General features: G+C 44.5%; 1 protein-coding gene across 1 annotated transcript in view; it reads left to right on the top strand.

Annotated features, from left to right (window-relative positions):
* The window catches only part of Jhy (junctional cadherin complex regulator), a 57794-nt gene extending 36371 nt beyond the window's left edge, over positions 1–21423 (top strand). The window contains exons 4-9 of the mRNA XM_032911106.1: positions 2308–2421; positions 7461–8116; positions 11465–11765; positions 18308–18388; positions 19097–19225; positions 20985–21423. Of these exons, the coding sequence (XP_032766997.1) occupies positions 2308–2421; positions 7461–8116; positions 11465–11765; positions 18308–18388; positions 19097–19225; positions 20985–21182 (1479 nt within the window). The 3' untranslated portion in view covers positions 21183–21423. The remainder of the gene's footprint in view (positions 1–2307; positions 2422–7460; positions 8117–11464; positions 11766–18307; positions 18389–19096; positions 19226–20984) is intronic.
* Positions 21424–21671: the final 248 nt, after the last annotated feature.

The raw sequence follows: 21671 nt of genomic DNA, 5'->3' as shown, positions 1-21671 counted from the left end.
ACAAAAGAGTCAGAGACAACCCCACTCCCCTTGACTGTCCTACAAAAATGCCAAGCTAAATAGCCATAACATATATGCATAAGTCAGACCCATGCAGGTTCCATGATTGCCACTTCAGTCTCTGTGAGCCCCTTTGAGCCCTGTTTAATTGATCTATGGGCTGTGTTCTCCTGGTGTCCCTGACCCCTCTAGTTCCTAGAATCCAACCTCTCCTTCTTTGGGGTTTCCCTGGCTTCATCTACTGTTTGGCTGTGGGTCTCTGCATCTGTTCCAATCAATTGCTGGATGATGCCCCTCTGATGACAACTGGGCTAGGTACCCATCTGTGAGTATAGTAGAGCATCATCAGGAATCATTTCAGTGGCTTTTTTTTTTAATCCAATCATATTTGGTTTTATCTTGAGTCTCTGGGTTGACCAGCTTCTGGTTCTTGTTCATCTACACAGTGTCAGGCGTGAGCTCCCCTCTCTTGGTGTGGGCCTCAAATTGGACCAGTCCTTGGTTGGCCACTCCCACAAACTCTGCTCCACTGTTAGCCCAGCACATCTTGCAGGCAGATCATATTGTAGACTGAAGGGTTTATGGCTGGGTTGGTCCCAGTTCCCACTGCTGAGAGCCTTGCCTGATTATAGAAGATGGCTGGTTCTTGATATGAAACAAAAGCCCAGTGGAGGGCTAGTAATTTTGGAGAGCTGTGATCGAAATACTTGAGGAAACAGATAGAAAAGGAAAGATCTGTTTTGCCTATGGTTTCAGAGGTTCATTATGTAGTTATTTTGGTTACCTTGGTTCCACTGATCCTGGACTGATGGCCCAGGATATCATGATGGCAGCATATGGAGGACAATGCTCTTTACGTTGGGTAATCAGGAAGCAGACCCAGTGTAGCCTTAAAAAGCAAGCTCCCAGAGGCTTGTGTTCTCCAACCAGGACCCCACCTCCTAAAGTTTTCAACACCTCCGACCATCTCTCCATCCCCCTGCCTCAGCTTCCCAAGCAGGGAATGACAGGTGTGCACCACTGCACCTGCTCAATGGTGTGGGCACAATTACAGTAGGTTAAACTAAGCTGTGGTGTTTGGTGGACTGGGTGTGTGTCATGGTTAGGGTATATGTCACTGTGTTAGAAACACCATGACCAACTTGGGAAGGAGAGAGGTAAGTTCATCTCACAACTCGTGATCACATTCAGCCAGTGAAGGAAGTCAGGACAGGAACTCAAGGCAGGAAGCTGAAGGCAGGAACGGAGCACAGGCCACAGCATAATCCTTGCTCAGTTTGCTTTCTTTTACAACCCAAAACTCTCAGCACAATGGTGGCACAACTCACAGTGAGCTGGCCCCTCCCACATCAATCATCAAGCAAGAAAATGTCCCACAGGTCAATCTGGTGGGGACATTTTCTTAATTGAGGTTCCTTCTTTCCAAAAGACTCTAGCTTGTGTAAAGTTGACAAAAACTAGTCAGCATGGGTATTAAGTACATTTTTTTTAACTTATGATGGGCTTATCAGGACATAGTCCCCAATGGAGGTAAAGGGTATGGTATCGTGTGTCTGTTGATGGGATCAGTTGTTACTTGCAGTATCATGTTCTAATAACTGTCCTAAAGTTGTTTACGGACAAGGTATAGGACATTTAAACAAGGAGTATTTGGACCTCAAAGCACCCTTTCTCTCTTCTTGTCTTCAAGAGAAAACATTTTATTTCTATCTTCCCTAAGAGAAATCCGGTTCCTTCTCATGATTTTTATCTTGGGTGATCCTTCAAAATCTCAAATATTGAAGGCTTGGACCCCATGTTATGGTGCTATTATTGGGAGATGACACAAATTTTAGGAGCTAGGGACAAGTTGGAGGAAGTAAGTCATAGGTTGTGCCCTTAAAGAGTATATGAAGATGTCAGTCCCTTCCCCTGTGTCTCCTGCTTCCTGGCTGCTGTATGCTAAACCACTTTGTTCCGAATAATACTCCCAAAACATCAGAGCTAAGTGACCATGGGCTGAACCCTCTGAAACCATCCATTCAATACAGAAGATATTCTCTCTACAACCATGCACGAAAATAGATGCGTCTTCCTTTAAGACTGTTTATCTTGTTCATTTTTTTAAGTCACAGAAATGAAAGGTTGACTGATGTAAGTGCCTGAGAACTGAAATTGACCCTTGCTATAAACTAAACATAAAGCCTGTCTCTGCAGGACCTCTCCCTAGAGTACAAAGACTGGGGCCCCATGGCTAGGAGACTGAAATGAACCCATTTAGGATGCAGTATACGCCACTTACTGCCATGTGTGTTTTTTTCCTCTTAGATTTCCTACCCCATCAGAGATGCTGGCAAGATGACTGTCCAGGATGACAAAGAAGTCGAAAACACTTTCATGGATCCTGAGGACAAATGGCATCAGAGAGCAAAGCAGCTCAAGGTCACCTGCTAGACTGTGTGTTAAGTGTGCTTCAAGTAATACTGCTGGATAGAAGTAATGCCTGTCACTGGGTCCTTGTCATTTAAGGGTTATTTTAGAATGCCTGCCTACCTACCCATGCCAAAGACTGCCTCCTGCCATATCTCGCTCCACCAGTAACACTAACCAATTTTGAAAGATCCCCTGTGCCAGAACACCATCATTTCACACTGCAAACATACAGAAGGAAGAGATGGGGTTGTGCAGAGGAAAAATAATGTTTCCTTTAGGAGCTAATAACTGCCCAGTAGACTCAGGAGACACTGACCCTGAGGCTGGACCCCACCAAGCCTTGCTTCCAGAATATGCAAGCTTACCAACTGGTATCTATAATCTGATGGCATCCTTCTTGTCCACGGACACTCATAAGTGTAGTTGGGGAGTGGGTAATTGTCTCACTGTTCCTAGAAGAAATAGAAAGGTCATCCGTAGCTGGTAGTTTCCTGGGTCGGTACATGGAATTATGTGGAGTCATTCTTGGAACGGATTCCGTCCCTGATTAAGAAAGGATGAGTATAGTGGCATATCTCTAACTCTAGTGTCCCAGCACTCAGAGGTAGGCACATGGCTGTTAATCAGAGGTCAACCTGGTCTACATCGCAAGTTCCAGGCCTGCCAATGCTACACAGTGAGACCTTGTCTCAAGGGCCGTGGGGTGGGGTGGTAAGCCTTTCGAAATCACCAAGCCTAAGGAACATCACCAAAGTCATACGTAAAGCAACTGAAAAGTTCAAAGCATTAAAGTTCCTCCAAGCATGGGAGAGGTTAGAAAAGACAGACATCTTAAACCCTCTCTGACCCTCGCCAAGTCTCCAGGCTGCTGATTGAATTGAAATAAGTAAATAAATCAAGTCCCTTACTCAGAGCTTCCTGAGAGCTGATGTCAGAGAGACCATATCAAAATGTTGAAGGGATAAGGAAAGAAGTGTCTGCTGGCAATGGGGTGTGGAGGGCAGGAACTGCTAGTCGATCTGATAGAGAGCCTTGGGTTGTCATGATTTTCATGTCAGATTCCTGTGCCCACATTGGATCTTTGCATCCTGCTTAGGACCTCTTCATGCACCTTTCCTGGAACTGTATTGTCCTGCAACACTCTGTGCTCTCCTGTGGGTCTTCACGGGTTTCAGAAGTCCCATTTCATTGGTGTGCCCAAACTAAAGGCAGAAGGTTCTTAGAGGCCTTGCTGAAGTATATCCTTAGCCAGAAGACCCTTCCAGGTGCCAGTGGTGGCATCACAAAATGGCACAGAGTCCTTCACTAATCGCCATTAAGTCCCTGTGACCAGCCCCTTTCCCCATCTTTCTAAAGAGCCATGCGTTTGGTTTGGTCAACACAGGCATCTGTTTATCTGAAGTTCTTCCTTGCTGACAATGAGGGACTTAGTTAATAATTCATGCTGGATGTTTCTTAGTAATATTAGAAAGGGCCCGGAGAGATAGTTTAGTGTTTAAGAGCCATGGTTGCTCTGGACCTGGGTTCAATTCCCAGCACCCACATGGCAGTTCACTAGCTCTAATTCTAGCCCCAGGGATCTGACATCCTCTTCTTGCCTCCAAAGATAGCACACACACACCACACACACACACACACACACACACACACACACACACACACACACACAGTAGATAGATATATATTAGACAAAATTCGCATATATATAAAATAATATTAGATAAAAATTGGAATCTAAGGTCACATTTTTTAAAGACTTATTTATTTTATATATATATGAGCACACCGTAGCTGTCTTCAGACACACCAGAAGAAGGCGGCAGATCCCATCACAGATGGTTGTGAGGCACCATGTGGTTGCTGGGAATTGAACTCAGGTCCTCTGGAAGAGCAGTCAGTGCTCTTCACCACTGAGCCATCCCTCCAGCCCTCACATTTTATTTTTAACAAACACAGAAGATAAACTGAGTACAACAGAAAGTTCTCTGGGCCAGAGGTAATCCTGGAGCCTGGATAGACCTCTCAGGACCCCAGGGCCCAGCCAGGGCAGCTAAGAGCAACAGTGGCCTTTATGTTAGAGGAGATGGTGCTAAGAGTGTGCATTCTGCTTTCTGCTTATGACACATGATCAGGAGAGCCACAGGACCAAAGCAGGCAGGCAGGGCTTTCACAGGGCTGCAGTGATGACACACCGTGGGTGGACACCGGTGACTGAGGACGAGTCTCACTGTGCCACTCTCGCCTCAGCGTTAGTAGATTCCCCAACTCTGTCACTCCACATGTGATATGAAAAGCCACTGCCATTAAGCCGTTAGTCTGAGTGCATGGAGAGTATACCAATTGCCAGTGTGGGTAACAAAAGAATCCTAGTGAGAGCAGAATGAAGAGCCGATGGAGATTAAGTAGCCTGAGAAAGGCTTTGTCTGTTAACTTCAGGGGACTCAGGTCTCACCACCTGAGAGGGACACCTGATGCCTCAATTGTAGGGTAATAAATCTCCAGCAGATCTCGAGGAGGCTGCTTGGAAGGTGAGAGAAATCATATCAAGTCCGGAAACGGCTTGCTTTCTGAGGACTAAAATGACACCTCCCGGCACTTATGTCTATGTGAATAGAGGATTTAACACTCGAGACAATTCAGGCTTGGTAAAATGATGAGTTTTGGCCTCTGTTGACAAAGCGCCCTAGGCGGAGGGCTGCTGTGATCTGAATCGGCTGCAACAAAAGAGGACAACATGGCGAGAATCAAGCAGTAACCAGGACTTCCCAGAAGAGGAATTTCTCCCGGGGTTGTTTGTTTGTGTGTTTGTTTGTTTGTTTGTTTGTTTGTTTTGGGTTGGAATGAGAAGAGAAAACGGGGACATGTAAGCCAGTTGATGACATAAAGTATGCCTAGTTACTCCATTATCGCCCCATTATTACCCCATTATTACTCCATTATTACCCCATTATTACTCTGTTATTACTCCATTATTCAGCTGAACAAATGTTGCAAGGAATGCCATGATTGATCAGTCGGAGTTCAAGTTTATAGATCATAACCAAGAGGCTTGTTTGACCTTTACTGACCTGCTCACAGCATGAAGAGAGCCACTGAACACACCTCTCAGATTAGAAAATAGCAATTTCCGGGCCAGCAAGAGGGCTCAGCAAGTGAGGGCGCTTGCCACCAAGCCTGAGGATATGAGTTCTATCCCCAGGACCCACTTGGTGGAAGGGGAGAACTGATGCCTGCACGTGCACACAAACAAATAAATCCAGGTAACACTTTTGGGGACCAAAAGTACACTGCAAGGAAGAGTGTACCTGGGACCATGTCTCGGGCGACTCTTTTCACCCATAGTCTCTCACATGCAGTTTGATAAACCACGTGGAAGAAAACCTTTTTCTTACCTGGATGCATAGGACAGGGTTTGTCAGTTTTTTAATGGGTGGGGGTAGGGGTGCCACAGGAGAAAACTAATCCTTTGTAAGAGCCAATGAGAGCCCGGTCAATCCTCAAATGGCTTAAATCCCAAAGAAAACAAAAATCGTTCTTTTACAAATGCCAACATTGGGGTTGAGGGATTTGGCTCAGTGGTAGAGCTTCAAATCCTGGGTTCGATCCCCAGAAAAAAAAAAAAAAAAAAAAAAAAAAAAAAAAAAAAGGCAAAAAGAAGGAGTTTGGGGTTGGGGAGTTAGCTCAGTGGTAATGCCAACCTGGGTTTCCCCAGTCGAAAAAAAAAGAACCAAAAAAAAAAAAAAAAAAAAAAAAAAAAACAAATGCCAACATTTCAGGCCACACTGTGTATTACTGTCGTAAATGTAACAGTCTTGTCCTTAGCATCCCAATGCCGTTCTATTAGAAATGGGGAACGTGACTATCACTTGGGAATATGCAGAGAGAGGCTGGTGCTGTCAGCCTTGCAGATTGTACCAGAGACGCAAAAAAAAAAAAAAAAACCTAGAACTGCTTCCTCGTGACCTGATCTTTCTTCCCCACCAACTAAAACAAATCCGAACAAGAAAGCAAGGCATGCTTTTCCCGGTCCAAGTATTTTTATCGGCCTTCGACGAGCTACCCAATGGCTGCATTTTTCAATTAGCATTGCACAGATGTGTGTCGTGAAGGGTTCTTTTTTACATGCGAGCCCTGAAAGGGAATTGCAGTTCTATAACTCATCGATGCACATGGTCAGCTTGCTGTTTCAATAAGCAGTTAATCATTCGTTCCAAAGGCCTCTTTACCCTGCTCATTTTCAACCAAGTAATGAGTGCTCCATTCCTCGGGAAATACTCTTAAATGGCTGCACGGCACAATTTAGCTACACAGCGTATCTATTGTTCTGGGAGTACATTTTGTTGTTACCAGACTTAGAAAAGCCTGACGACTGCTCTGATATCGAAGTCCCCTCCCCCGCGCCCCCCCCCAGATGTTTGATTGCCTAAGTGCAGGCTATATCAGGCAGCAGAAAGCAAAAACAACCCTTATGGTTTCTCAGACGCCCTATCAAAGCTCTCTGACTCTTTCATGGCCCTCTGAATGAGATGTGATTTGTTTCATCTGGCGAATAGGTCGCTGACCTGCATGCACACACAGAGCTGATGGTCTGAACTATGTGTCATATGGAACTTGTACTTGGTTGGCACAGGCAAACCTCGGGTGTCTTGGGGTTGGAATTCTGGAAATGCTCATTCAGTTGACATGAGCCTGCACCTGTTAGCACAGATGTGTATTTCTCCTCTGTGCATCTCTGGTGAAGGTGAAGCTTCTCTCCATCCATTTCCCCATTTGGTGACGCCTCCCTATATAGCTTGCCAGTCAGAGACCTAATACAGAGCTGTTTTAAGCCCTCAAGCTCTGTCTGGGCTCATGATTTAACATTTCCTCAGTGGCTCACCCTCNAATCACCTACAACTAGGAGAAAAACTCCTCATACTCTATCCTTTTCAATCCATGGTCACATTCCTAGATGTTTTGACCCCCATTTAAAAAAAAAAAGAATTAATTGAAAATTTATGAAGAATGCTCATCTTCTGATTTTGCCTTAACTGTAATATCTTTTTTAGAATTACCAAGAACATTTGTCTCAGTGTGAAGATACAAAATCAGGCAACGTCCCAAGAGGTCAGTCTTCCAATGCAGCCAACGTCCAGCAACCTTCTAGAAGAACAGCCAAGGCCAGGGTTCAGAAACAGAAGAAATATCAGAATGGCCTGAAATCTCTTGGGACAAAAGAACAAGTTGTCAGTCAAAATAATCAGAATAACTCTCTCCAACAACCACAAACCCAAAGGCTGCCTATGGATACCTCATCGAAGCATGAGCCGACTGCACAAATGACCGCTTCTAATCCCAATTTACAGGACCCCAGAACGCTCACCCATAATCCCAAAGTCACCTCCGACCCATTCTTTCCACCCAAGGAGACTTTTGACAGAGTAGTATATAAAAACTCTGTCTTAGGGCTAAACACTAATAAAAGAAGAGGACACAGACACGAGGAAGAGAGAAGAATTTTGTATCAGCAACAGCCCATCTACATATTTTCTGATAGAGATCTGCAGGACTTTAATGAATTTTCTCACAGACACGAGTCCCTGAGTCAGAGAGGACCCCAGTCTGATTATCGCATGAACACACACAGGTCCAGGTCAACGAAGACTAAGAAGCCATCCAAGGAACCGGGGGCAGAGACGAAATACAAGAACATAGAGATGCTCTGGTGAGAAGTCTCTTTAAAGTTTGCAAACGTTCCTATTTATTTTTATTAATGTACATGTGTGTGTTTGCAAAACGTGTGCACATGTGTGCATTGAATGGTGCACATACACAGATGGAGGAGAGAGAGAGAGAGAGAGAGAGAGAGAGAGAGAGAGAGAGAGAGAGAGACTGTGCAGATGCATTATGGAGCATTGTGGAGGTCAAAGACAATGTGTGAATCTGGGGATTAACTCAGGGACATTAGAGCTTACATAAGTGATTTTATACAGAGCCATTACAACTGCTTGGAATTTCCTTATCTTGAATGGTTTTCTAGAGGAGAAGAAAGAGTCTTGTAGAGAAAGAAGAGAGAGAGAGGGAAGGGGACAGCAGAGTCCCTGGGAAGGTGAGACCAGAAGAAAAGGCCAACTCACCCCTCCCCTGCCTCAGATTCCTGCCTGGCTTCTGGTAGTCTTCTCTTCCCAATCTCTCTACTGTTTCCATGGTAATGAAACTAGAAGTTGGAGCAAGGGGAGAGCACAAGGACCCAGGCAGAGTAAATTAGCATGCTTAGAAAGATTTGAGTAATGACTAGAGAAAAAGTTATCTCTGGCCTGGAGTGGCGTAGCCTAGAAAGGAATGTACAGACACTGAAACGTACAGACACTGAAACACCGTCACTTACAGAAATGACCTAAAAATCCAATGGTGGGGAAAGGTTTAGGGAAATGGTGATATTTAGTCCCCTGTGACCATAACAAATATGCCTCTGAGGAAATGCTCTTGTAAGAAGGAAATGAGGAACAGGGACACAACCCAAGGGCTATGAACTCTGCTCTCCTAATTTGCACATGGAAAGAAAGTCCACCCAATGGTGAGTGATGGCTATTTCTGGATCAACAGTTAAGAGCACTGGCTGCTCTTCTAGAGGACCTGGGTTTGATTTCCAGCACCCACATGGTGGCTCACAACTATCTGTAACTCCAGTTCCAGAGGATCTGATGCCGTCTTCTAGTCTCTGAAGGCACCAAGCGTACAAGTGGTGCAAGACATACATGTAAACAAAACATCCAGACACATGAAAGTTGCAAGGTGTGATGGTGCACAACTTTAATCCAGCACTCAGGAGGCAGGGGCAGGCACATCTTTATGAGTTCAAGGTCAGTCTGGTCTACATAACAGACTCCAAGCCAGCCAAGGCTATGTAGTAAGACCCTGTCATAAATGAATAAATAAGTGAATAAGTAAATAAATAAGACCCAAATTTTAAAAAATCTTGGAAAGAAATAGTGGTTATCTCTTGCAAGAGAAATCAAGATTATTTTTTTTATTCTTTAGAGTTAGAATTGTTCAAGTTCCCTATTGTGTGAATCCATTACTTCTATAAATAAGAAAAAGAAAGTCAATTTTTTAACGTAATTTCAAGACACCATCCCTGATGCTCCTTAACCAAATGTGTTTTCTGGACATTTGACATGTGATGACTTTGACACTAAAGTACACAGAAGACACACACAGTCTGATACCGTGGGGCACCTTCAAGGCGCTTGTTTTCAAAAACAGAATGGGGAGACAACTTTACATATACATTGGAAGGGAGACAAGTTCTACACCAGACAGTCTGGGATATACATTTGGTAAGGTTCAGGTCAGCTTTCTGGAGAGACAGCGATGGTTGGCGAGCACTTTCGTCGCCTTCTCTCTGGCTTTAGAGTAGTGACTTCTGACCCTTTTATCATAATAAATATTTAGGTTGGGTGTGGTTGTGTGCACCCCTGCCATTTCACCATGCAGGGGGCTGAGGGAGGAGGATGCTGAGTTCAAGGGCAGCCTAGGCTGCCTAGTGTTAACCTGACTGCAAATGACAGGCGTATCTGTAAGCCTAATGCCTGGAGTTCGAAGTCCAACCTTTACCCTCTGACCTCCACACATGCACTGCAACCCATGTGTGAATGCCATCGTTCACACAAACATACGTTCACACAACATGTGCATGCATGCACGAATGCACACAATTACATGCACATACACAAAATAAAAATAAATAATTTTTAGCTTTTAGAAGGTAGACATAGAAAATGCCTTTCTGTTTCTATTTTCCTTTACAAAGCACTATTGTTATAAATGAGCTTGAAACGTAATCAAATATGTTTCATCGACCCCATAATATAATGAAATACATTCACGGGCTTTTACTGTGGCGCTGTCCTTTTGCCCCTAAGATTAGCCCACCTCTTCATATTGGTCTTCTGTTTGCTACTGAGGCTGTTGATGGACCCAGAACCTTGTACAGTTTAGGCAGGGACTCCAGCACATGCTATATCGCCAGCTCAGCATACCGGATTAGATCGCTCAATTCATTTGCCTAGGACTTAATAACATTCATATGCATGAGGGAAGATAGGCTTACATCTCTCCTGTCTTGCACTGGGCTCACCCAGAGTGTTATAAATATACTATCAGACCAGGTAGGGTGTCACAGGTCTACAGTCCCAGCACTGGGAGATTGAGATAGAAGAATCAGGAGTTCAAGGTCAGGTCAAGGTGAGGAGTTCAGTAACATTTTGAGTCCCTGGTCAGTCTGGGCTATATGAGGAGGGGCGACCTGAGCACGGGGAGTGTCGGTTTTATGCATGCATTGAAGACTGGGCTCTCTTTTACTCTTTTACATCCTCTGGGACAGGTTGTAAACACATGTTACATAGACGTTCGATAAATTTTTCCTGTGAAACTATGTGGATTACGGTTGTTTTGTCCGATACTGTCTGTGAGCAGACTTGAGCCCCTATCATTAGCATCACGGTTTTTCCTCTTTATTTACACTGTCGCTGTTTCACCTTTAGTCAGTCTGATGAGTTCCATTTTCTAGGAAAACTTAACACTTTTCCTGTTTTATGAAGCGCTACCATTAACGTTTTTACATGGTTTGTTCATCATTATTTCAGATTTTTATATCTGTAGTCATGTCCTTATTTTCTGCTACACTTTTTCTCCTCTTGGGGCATCAGGGGGATAGAGTTTCACTTTGAAGTTTGGGTCTAAAATAGTCAGCGTGTTACCGAGGATCTGAGTTCAGTCCCTCGGACTCACTTAAGATACCTGTAACTCCTGGTGTAGGGATCTGACATCCTCTTCGGGACTCTGAGGGCACCTGCACACACGTGTACACGTAGAGAGAGACACATAAGTAAATGAAATAAATGTTTTTGAAATGGAATTAGAATGTCCCAAAGGAAAAGAGGAGGATTTGAAGGCAAGAAATCATGTATCCTATAAAGATGAAGGATTCCTAAAGATTTCCACACAGAAAGCGGTGTTACAGATTCAAGTTTTATTTAAAAAAACAAAAACACTTGTGTTTTCTCCAAAGGAAACTCCACTCTTCCTCAGACATGGAGCCCGGGAGTGCCTCTCCAGACTCCCGGCTCGCCCAGATCATGGAGCAGCACCAGCAAGCGCTGCTGCAGCTGGCAGAGGTGCAGCCCAGCGAGGGCTCCTTGTCCAGCACCGTATTCCCGCCTATCCTGTCCAGGGTAGAGAGTGAATCCCAGCTCGATTCAGAGAGAAGCCACAAGCACCAGATGAGGATGGCCCGTAGTAATTCGGAAGGCTACCTGCTTCAGCTGGAGAAAGGGAAGAGACACAGGAAGCGAAGCCGAAGCCGCACAAAGGTGACAAAAGCGTTGGTTGTCTAGCCTAGTCATAGTCGTTCTTGAATCTTGATGACAGATGGGCCTCTGGTCCAGGAACCGAGAGCCCTCCCCTCTAGTCTGAGCTACTCCCTGAGTTTCCTCCCTACCTTTTCCAGAAATTTCTGTTGCCAAGAATACCTACTCCCACTTCCCTTTTAGGTCCTCTCTCAGGGAAAAGTCTACACTGCAGGTAGGCAATATTAATCCTGCTTTTATCCTCAGTTCAACCACCACTTTTCCTCACCCGAATCCCTCTTCTAAACTGAGTTCCACGACTTCACATCTGAAGAGAGAGTAGGGCTGAGTGAGTGTAAGCCGCATTGCCAGAGGGGAGGTCTCTCGCCCTCCACCACTGGTTCCTCAGCATCAAACATGCCTCTTGGTACGAACCTCAAATCAACTTTGACAGCAAAATATCCAGGCCACTCAGTTTTCAATGAATTCTTATCTAGAGTTTGGGTCAAAAAAGCAATTTTGTGCAATTCAGTTTCTTCATGTCTTGTTAAAAGCAACCTTTTTAATTCTCAGGAAGATCACGTGCTTCCAGGGTGAAATAATGTATTTTTGGTTTTCACCACTATAAGAAGGTTATTTTATGAAGAAGTCTATTTAGCTCATGGTTCTGAGGCATGGAAAGAGCTCCTTTTAGCCTGACACCAGAAGACCCCCCACTTCCACTGTAGACAAGAAGGCCTAAGTTTTGGGACTCACAGGTCACCTCTTTTCCCAGAGAAACATCACTAACATGACTTTTGGATTCTAAAATACTGCTTGTACCACTTTCAAGTGTTTCTCAAATAACCCAAGACTTATAGACCAGACTGGGAAGCAGGTTTCATATGTGTCATTTTCATGGAGACAAGCGATCAGCCTTTGCAACCCACCAGGGCCTAAGAATTAAACATACACAGCCTCTCAGAAGAGCTTTCCTGCAGTTGAAAACAGCTTTTAAACTGAATTTCCAGTTGCCATCCTTGGTCCAGCCCCATCTCATAGGGTCTTTGTAAAGGGTGCTACTCACTGGCTTGCTTCTCACCTGCTTTCTTATAGAACCCAGGACTGCCAGCCTAGGGGATAGCACCACCCACAATGGGCTGAGCCTTTCCCTCATCAATCACTAATTAAGAAAATATCTTGTCTACAGACTCATCTCATGGAGACATTTCCTCAGTTGGGGAGTTACTGACTTACCCCAGACCCTGATTCCTCATAGGAACAATCAGAATTACTCTTACTTTTTTAAAGGTATGGTGTAAAAGTAAATGAAATAATGCACTAATGCCTTCACTTATTCCCTAGCAAAGGTTACACATCGATTAAATGTCATTTCCCGTTCCTTTCTCCTCACAAATAGAATCCGTGCTGTGCTGAGAAAGGATAGAGGAAAATGCCCTGGTAAAAGTGTTTAATACCAGGATGCTAAGGCCATGGAAAGGTGAGGAAAGCAGAGGTAATTTCCTGCTCCTCACCACCCCTTCCCCACTTTCTGTGAGGGTGGCTTTAATCCATACACATCCATTTTCCCAGCCCAGTACCTCGAGTCTACATGTCACACACACACACACACACACACACACACACACACACACACACACACACAAGTGCTCTTTGTCCTTTAAGCCCTTCCAGAAGCTGAAGTGACTTAGAACTGAGTGATTTGTATAGGTCAGCAGGTAGTCAGGGCACCAGACAGAGAGAGTCATTATCCCCATCACGCCCATTTGCTGGCCACGTCAAATCTCTTGGTTTCCAAGGGAATCGCCCCGGATCACAGTAAAAATTTTGAGGATTTGTAAAGATAATAGGCCTGGGGCCCCCTTCCTCTTCTGGCAGTACTGTCTGAGAGCGATTTCAGAATGCAAGGCATTGTTCACGTCATCAAATCCAGGCTTAAGACTAAGAAATTAACACAGCACAAGGGATTCCAAACTATCAGCATACACTTCTGCTGACTCCAGAAAGGGCTCGGTACAGAGTTCCCTGGCAGATGAGGGCTGAGCCTCTGTAATTGACTGATGTTTCTCGTCACAGACAATCTGGGGCTTGCTGCTTGGCTGCACCTAAGAAGAGTTTTATTTGGATTAATTTTAGTGACCGCAGAGCACACATCCTCTGCTTGCTGCTCTCCGGCATCCAGCATGTTGTTTTTATCTTGTTTTCAGTAACTTTCAGTCTTCTGCATCTGAGAGATTTTTCTGGAGAATAGATCTGCAGTCAGTCTCCCCACCCCCAGCAGGGTTTAACAGTTCTGAGCTGAAACAAATACGTACAGATCTGTCCCTGTCCCTTCAATTCAGCCATACTCTTTGGAGTACACAGTGACAGTTGTACACCTTGCTTGAGAGAATCACGAATGATCAGTAGGGACCTCTCCCCCAGGAAAGTCCCATGCAGCCTCCCTTTGAGGGGCCAACACCAGTACATGTCAACTAGTGTGTCACTTTGCTTGTTTGTTGTCAGTTGTTTTTGTGATTGTTGTTGTTGTTGCTGCTGCTGCTGCTGCTGCTGCTGCTGCTGCTGCTGCCAGTGGTGGTGGTGGTGGTGGTGGTGGTGATGGTTTTAGTTTTGGTTTTGGTTTTGGTTTTGGTTTTGGTTTTGGTTTTTGGTTTGGGACATCTTTTAAGATAGGGTACCACTCTCTAGCCCAAGTTGACCTGACTCACGGTGGTCCTCCTGCCTCAACCTACCATGTTCTAGTATTACAGGTGAAAGTCACTGAGCCTAGGTTCCTGTGAGCTTTATGCAGACATACATGGAGAATGTGCTTAGGCACTCATTTAGATCGTGGCTCTATCTGCATTTGTCTGATCCCTTTATTCAGAGACTCAGTAGGATTGTTGGCCTTGATTTCTTAGAATTATCAGCGTCACTGTCATTAGCACCAACGTCACCATCTTTGTTTTGTGCTTTTTAGTCTTTTAGAAACCAAGGAGTAAATGAAAATAACATCTGAGGATTGCTTGACTGTAAAAGACTATTGAAGAAGCTTAAAGTAGCTTAGTCGCCTAGAGCTGGCCACGTAGGGACTGGGCAAGGCAAGTGAGGGTTAATGGGTCCTGGAAGACTTTGGTTTGGTTTTATTTCTTTCAGAATGATGAAGATGTTGTCCAATTAGATTGGGCAATGCTTACACAATTCCGTACCTATCCTCAAAACCATGAATTGAGCAGCTCTAAGTGAGTGAATTTGGTGGTATGAGAATTACATCCAAACAGTGCTGTTAAGACTTTAGATGGAGAGAGATCAAACAGAATTACAGCGCTGAGCTCTTCCTGATTACTTGCGCCAAACTTAAGCAGATCCAAGATTCTCACTGCCAGTCACCCGGAACAAACTCCCCCAGGAGCCACCCCCTTCCCCTGAGAAATGTCGCAGTGCTGCGGGCAACTCATCCTGTAAAGGGATCAGCAGCCATGGGGATGGCCCATTTGGGCCACACGCTCTCCCTTCCAGTGCATGATCCTTGGCTCTGGCTTTTCTCACACTGACCTTGATGCTTACTGAAGTTGCTAGCAAGAAGCACAGCCAAAGATCAACACACGATTATCCATGCTCCCTGGCATGGCCTTTGTGAGCTGGTAGCATGATTAAAAGTTAAGCTGCACCAGGCTAAGGATGGGGTTTCTGCCCACTGATCATTTCTTTCTCATCATCTTTGAACAAATTGGATTTATGGCTTGGGTGTGAGTGGTGGTTTAGTTGTTGGTCTTTTTTTTTTTAACCTTTTTTTATTCCTTTTTTACTTTGACAAATACATCATAACTTAGTGATTTCAAGACAGTGGCACAGAGGGCATGTGTAAGAAGACTGAGCTTGTAGTCATAAGCATAGGTTGTCTGAGTTCAGCCAACTGTTAAAAATATCTGAAGTTTTTAAGGGGTGTTAACACCCGACTTTGTAACCAAGGTTTGAAAAAAGAACCATCTTACCACTCCCATGGCGGCAGAAATGGCCTTCAGTGTTCGTTAGATCTTAATAGCCATACATCGATCAATTTATTTCAAAGAATTAAAGTAGCATACAACATTTACCTCATTGTATCTTCGACGGGCAACATTTAGAGAAATGCCTACATTATTTAGTGACACGAAATTATAGGTTAGAATATTTACCTAAAAGTCCCAGTTTTGAAATCCACTTGGAGTCCGGTAAGTAAAGTATAATACCAAAATGGTTTAGTAAAAATATTAAAATAACTATAGTATATGAATACTTTTATAAATATAAGAAGAGGCGCCAGCAAGATGGCTCAGCAGATAAAGATGTTTGTCTCCCAGGCCTACTGATATTAGCTTGTATGTGCATGGGCGCATGCACGCGCACGCACACACACGCGCGCGCGCACACACACACACACACACACACACACACATACACACACGGACATATAAATAAATGCACTTAACTAAAATTAATTTCGTATTAAAAGCAAGAGTATGAAGAAGCCAAATATAATGGCATGTGCTTGTAATCCCAACACTTGGGCTGAAGAACGACAAGTTCAAGGACAGCCAGGGTTATAGTGAAAGCCCCACCCTCCCAAAAGAAAGACACAAACAAACATACAGTAGACAGGAAACAGACGTGGACAGACCCAGTGCTTTTATCTTGGCAATGACTATTTCCCTATAGAGTCACCCTTTTGCCATGTCCTCCAATAAGCAGTAATTCCAGCTCTGCGCTGGGGAGGTTTTATTTATTTTAGTGTTAGTTTTAATGATTTCAGACCAAAGGCTTCCTCGAAATAAAATCTTGCCTTCTCTAGACTTTGATGCGCTGAGAGAGTTTTGAGCATAAATGTTTAACACCGCGGCAGGGCCAGTTCTGTTTACAGAGCCTTTATTCGCTGAAGGGCAGAAGTGTTGCACCTGAGTGGTACGTTATTTTGCTCCTTCTGAATAGCGTCACTGAAGCCCTGGTGTGCTGGGGATATTGCCTTCCACAGCGGCGAGAGGCTGCCCAGCAATCTCAAACCCGTGGCTTCATTCTTCCTTCATACAATTAACCCAGAGGTAGGCAGCTGCTAACACTAGGGTTTCTGCAGCTCAGAATATCAGAACCAAGAGCTATGTTCTTCTCCTGTTTCTCCCCCTGCCTAAAGGAGTGCTGTTCTAGCCCCAGGAATTCCATCCACTTTTGGGGTGGGGATAAAAAATAAAATGAGGATGGAGGGGCTGTGCCAGCCTGAATAAGAGTTTCCAAAAACCTGAGTGCCGGCCCCCCACCAAACTCAAGTATAGTTCCCGGGGCCAGAGCTCCATGCTGGGGAGATTTCAGGGAAAGAGTTGGTCCACGTACACAGGTGCTGGAAACAGTGCACCTTTAATGCACTTTCCAAGTCATTATAACGTCAGAACGACTCTCCAAGTGGTGCTTACATCACTCCAGGTATTAGTAATCCAGGGAGAAAGCAAGCATATGGGCAGTGCGCACAGGTTATAGGCTAGTACGGCTCCTTATAGAAGGACTCAAGCATCTTAGGTTGCAGTATCCACAGCACGTCCCGGATCCAGTACTCACAGGTGATATGGGACAACTAACTGTAGTTGCTTTCCCGGCTTCTGCAGTGGGAGGGGTCCAGGGAGAAGCCAGTGCTTCTGTAAGTAAAAACCACATTGAGAACAATGGTTGATACAATCTGGGCACAGTTCATCTTAGGATCATGAAGGATACATGAAGTAACTCTAACTGACCTGGCGAAAAGTTCTCATTCATCTGATAATCACTGCCAAACTGTGTCTCAGAAAAGGCTCACCAGATATACAGCCCATCAGGATGGCATGATAGCTCAGTGGTTGGGGCACTTGCTGCTCTTACAGAAGACCAAGGTTCGGTTCCCAGCACCCACACAGTGGCTCACAACCATCTGTAACTCCAGCTCTGGGAGACCCAACAGGCTCTTCTGACTTCTGGATGCCCATCAAACATTCCAAAGTCACACTAGTTAACAGAGCAAAACTAATTTCTCAGTGGGTCTTGCCAAGACTCACCTGCTCTCTTTTGAGTCTTGTCAATGAGTGACAGTTGATTTTTTTCATCCTTAAAATCATCCTTAAAATCATCTCTTATTCTACCAATGAACCGTGGTTTCATTGTCTTCTGAGGTATCTCTGAAAGGCAGGATTCACCTCAGTGGACAGGGACTTTCTGAATCAGTGTATTGGCTGCCTACCATTGGCGAGGACTCCTTTGATTTTGCAAACTGCTTATGGTAACAGCTGCGTGGGGTGAGTTTTATTATACACGCTTCAGCTAAAGAATGGGAACCAAAGAGCAAATTCTTTCCTTGAAATTACTCATTATTTCAGAATTTCAATCTCTTTTATCTCAGAAGTGAAAAGCTCAGAACACATTAGCTAACAAATGCCAGACTGCGACCATGAAACAGCCCCATTGCCAAGAAACGCACTCGTTCTCCAGCCTCCCACCAGAGTTTCGTTGTCCTTCCTTCCTATGCCCCGATGACTTCTTTAAGGGACACCAGGCCTTGAAAAGAACCATTTCTGTGGTTGTATTTTCAGAGTTCCAAGCTGAAAGGTTATCAGAAAAGAGACGTGAAGCTTGGAGGCCTGGGACCTGACTTTGCGTCCATCAGAGACAAAGTAAGTGGCCTGCGGGATTTTCAGCCTCAGTATTCTCTACCTGTCCTTAGCAATGGGGGTAAAGGTGCACCCCAGCATCGAAGACCAGTGCAAACCGCTGGCACTGAGTAGACACCCCAGGAACAGCAGGTCTAATAGAGTCCCAGATTCTCCTGCTGCAAAATCAAAAAAAAAGCATTCTTAGCCTGTGTTATTTTATGCACTGCCTTTCTGTCAGATCTGAAAGCCTCCCACAAGAGCGGGGCACATGAGCGTGGAAAGGGATGCGTGTGCGGTGCGGCTATTGGTCTCCCTGAGAGAGTTGTCTTGATAACTTTGAAGTGGCTACAGAGAAGACACTTAGGATCCGAGTTCCCCAACCCCGAGGAAGTGCACCCACTTTATTCTCTTCCCTATGGTGAAAGGAGATCTTCATTTAATGTGTTTGAACTGCAGTTGCACTCAGGCATAAAAAGAGTCTAGTTCAAAGTTGGAAGCAGAAATGAAAATAAATTGGGTAAATGCAACAAAGAAGAAGCTGAATAGAATTTAGCCTCTGTTAAGAGAACACTGCGGGTGCGGCTGCTCTCACACAGCAGATTCTCCCGGGAAACGTTAACCAGTTCACTGCTGCCAGGGTCACCTTCCTGAGCCGCCCACCTCCATAAAACCAATGCCGCTGAGAGAATTAGGGGAGATTCGCTCACTCTCCTCCGTTTCTCCCCGCAGATGCAAACGTTACTGCAGCAAAAAGAGTATGCAAAGCAAGTCAAGGAATACAACATGAAGACACTGTCCGTTATGTCCAAACCCCAGACATCAAAACCTGACAGTAAGTCAACGATTTCTCGGAAGAAGGTAAGACGCTCGCATAGGGCATTTATTGCTTCAGTCAGAACAATAAAGGGACACTTTGGTCACCTCCTCACCTCGAGAGATGGGCTTGGATGTTCAGAAACAGCCATTCCTACACTTACAGGTTATCCACAAATGTTAATGTAAACACACACACACACACACACACACACACACACGTGTGAGTACATTGTCTTAATTTTGTCACACATAGAAATAACAAACTGAGCAATAGCAAGAGCCTGCAGTCAAATTAATTAATGATCGGTTTCATTCTCTATCATTAAGTAAGTTTCAAGGGAATAGAGCACTCTTGCTGTTCACATCAGACAGACAGACAAACAAACCGTTCATTGTTTATTTAAGTTCATTTAAGTCCCTATGCTTTTCCAGAGGGATTGTGTGGGTTACTCCGGTGTGTATGTGGGGGGGGTTAAAAAATACATAACATCCGTCCTCTGAGATGCCATCTAACGAAGAGTAGGGATGTGAATGAAATGCATACTATGGCGACACACTGCCACCCCCTGCCTCAGTAGATTTACTCCTATACCGCCATGGGGACTCCTCGAAGAAGAAAACACACCCTTTACTGCCCTCAGGGATGTGTGCTGTGTGTTCTCTTTTACCAATCATCCTATCAATTCTTCCTCAGACCTTGATGACCTCGTCTTCCTCACCAAATGTCCATAGTGCTGTTTCTTTCTTTCTCTGACCAATTACATGCTCATAAAGATTTACACAGTGACAAATCTGTGGGAATTCCCACAGCTGTCTCATTCACGTGCAGAATGTGAACTTTTTATGTCTTGAGGGTTTTTTCCCCTTTCCGATACTATCCATTCCCATTCCAGCTCTCAATAAAGTCTTCTTAAAGTATGTAGCTTAAGCAGACTAGGGTGGTGAATGCATTTAATCCCGGCACTCGGGAGGCAGAGGCAGGAGCATCTCTGTGAATTCAAGGCCAGCCTGGTCTACAGAGTGAGTTCTAGGGCAGCCAAAGATACACAGAGAAACTCTGTCTCAATAAAACAAAACAAAACAAACGAAGCTCAGGGTTTGAGAGGTGGCTCAGAACTTTAAAACACTCACTATTTTACAGAGGTCCCAGATTTCAGTTCCAAGCACCCATATAATGGCTCACAACGATCTGTAACTTCAGTTCCCGAGGATCCAATGTAACAAACCAAGTTCAGTTTCCCTCAACTACAAGCAATGCCTTCAGTCTCCAGCTACAAGTCTTTGTTGGGTAGAAAGGCTTAATTCAAGGTTGAATTCTATTAGAAGTTTGGTATTAGCAAGATTTTCAGAAAGTTGACAGATTAAACACATGAGAAATCAGTTTGCAAACACTTAAGAGTCTTTTCACTCTTACTTCTCCCTCTCACTCTTTGTTCTTCTCTGTTCTGCCCCCTTCCCCCTTCCCTCCACGTGCCCATGGCCGCCGACTTTCCTCTCCTCTACGTCTCTCCTCTCATTAAACCTCTCCATGTGGGGAAAAGAAGTCTTTCACTGTAAAAACATCCAAATGACACAGCAGCTGCCCAATCCATTCTGCAGCTCCGTTTTGCTCCACAACATGCTGTCTCAGTGACTGACTTTTGTTCAACCTATGCATCGTAACATGTCGTCTGCATTTTCTATCCGATGGCCGTCTCTGCCCGTATTACAGCAACTGTCTCCATCTGTATCATAAACCTCTCCTAAGACTAACTTCCCGCTTTAAATGAGGGTTGTTTTTTTTTTCTTGTTATGCCCTTAGGCTTTGGACTATGCTAAGACCATCCCCAAACCCAAACCACCAACTCTGCCTTATCAAACAATGAAGACAACCAAGAACTCAAGGCACAGTGAGAAAGAAGGAAGCTTACCGGAAATTTCCCTGCTGGAGATCCTGCAGAGCAGACATGAGCGGGAAAAGCAAGCCGTGGCTGCTTTCAAAGTCCTTCACATTGTCTAGGCAGCGTTTGGTGAGGATCAAAAATGCTATGCAAGGGACATGGAGAAAAGAAAGTGAACCGTTCCATCTACGCTGAGTGGTGAGCAGGCCCTGCTGCCACCCTTGTCCGCTCTGTGCAGAAGTTAATGGTGGCATGTTTAACCTTCTGGAAAGAAAAATATATGTAATTATTTATTTTCCAATCTGTTAGAATTCGGGCAGGTAGGCAGCTAGACAATAAAGCCTTTAGTTTTATATTGGATCTTCTGACTTGTTCAACTACCTGTGCCCTTCTTCCACACAAGGAAAATTTACCGGCGCTTCCAAATGAATGTGCCTGCGTATGTTTCTCTAACCCCTCAAGACAGAGTGTACATACTTCAGTCTTTCCTAAAATGTTTGGCTGACCTAGTCACCGAGGTAACATGTCCAAAATAACACTTCTGCTTTCAAGTCTCAAAAGAATCTTATATATAAAGTTGAAGTTTTGAAGATGCCTCTAGATGGACA

This window comes from Rattus rattus, chromosome 8, assembly GCF_011064425.1.
Source record: "Rattus rattus isolate New Zealand chromosome 8, Rrattus_CSIRO_v1, whole genome shotgun sequence".
NCBI classification, from domain to species: Eukaryota; Metazoa; Chordata; class Mammalia; order Rodentia; family Muridae; genus Rattus; species Rattus rattus.
Note: the sequence above shows the minus strand (reverse complement) of the source record. Positions and strands in the feature narration are given on the sequence as shown.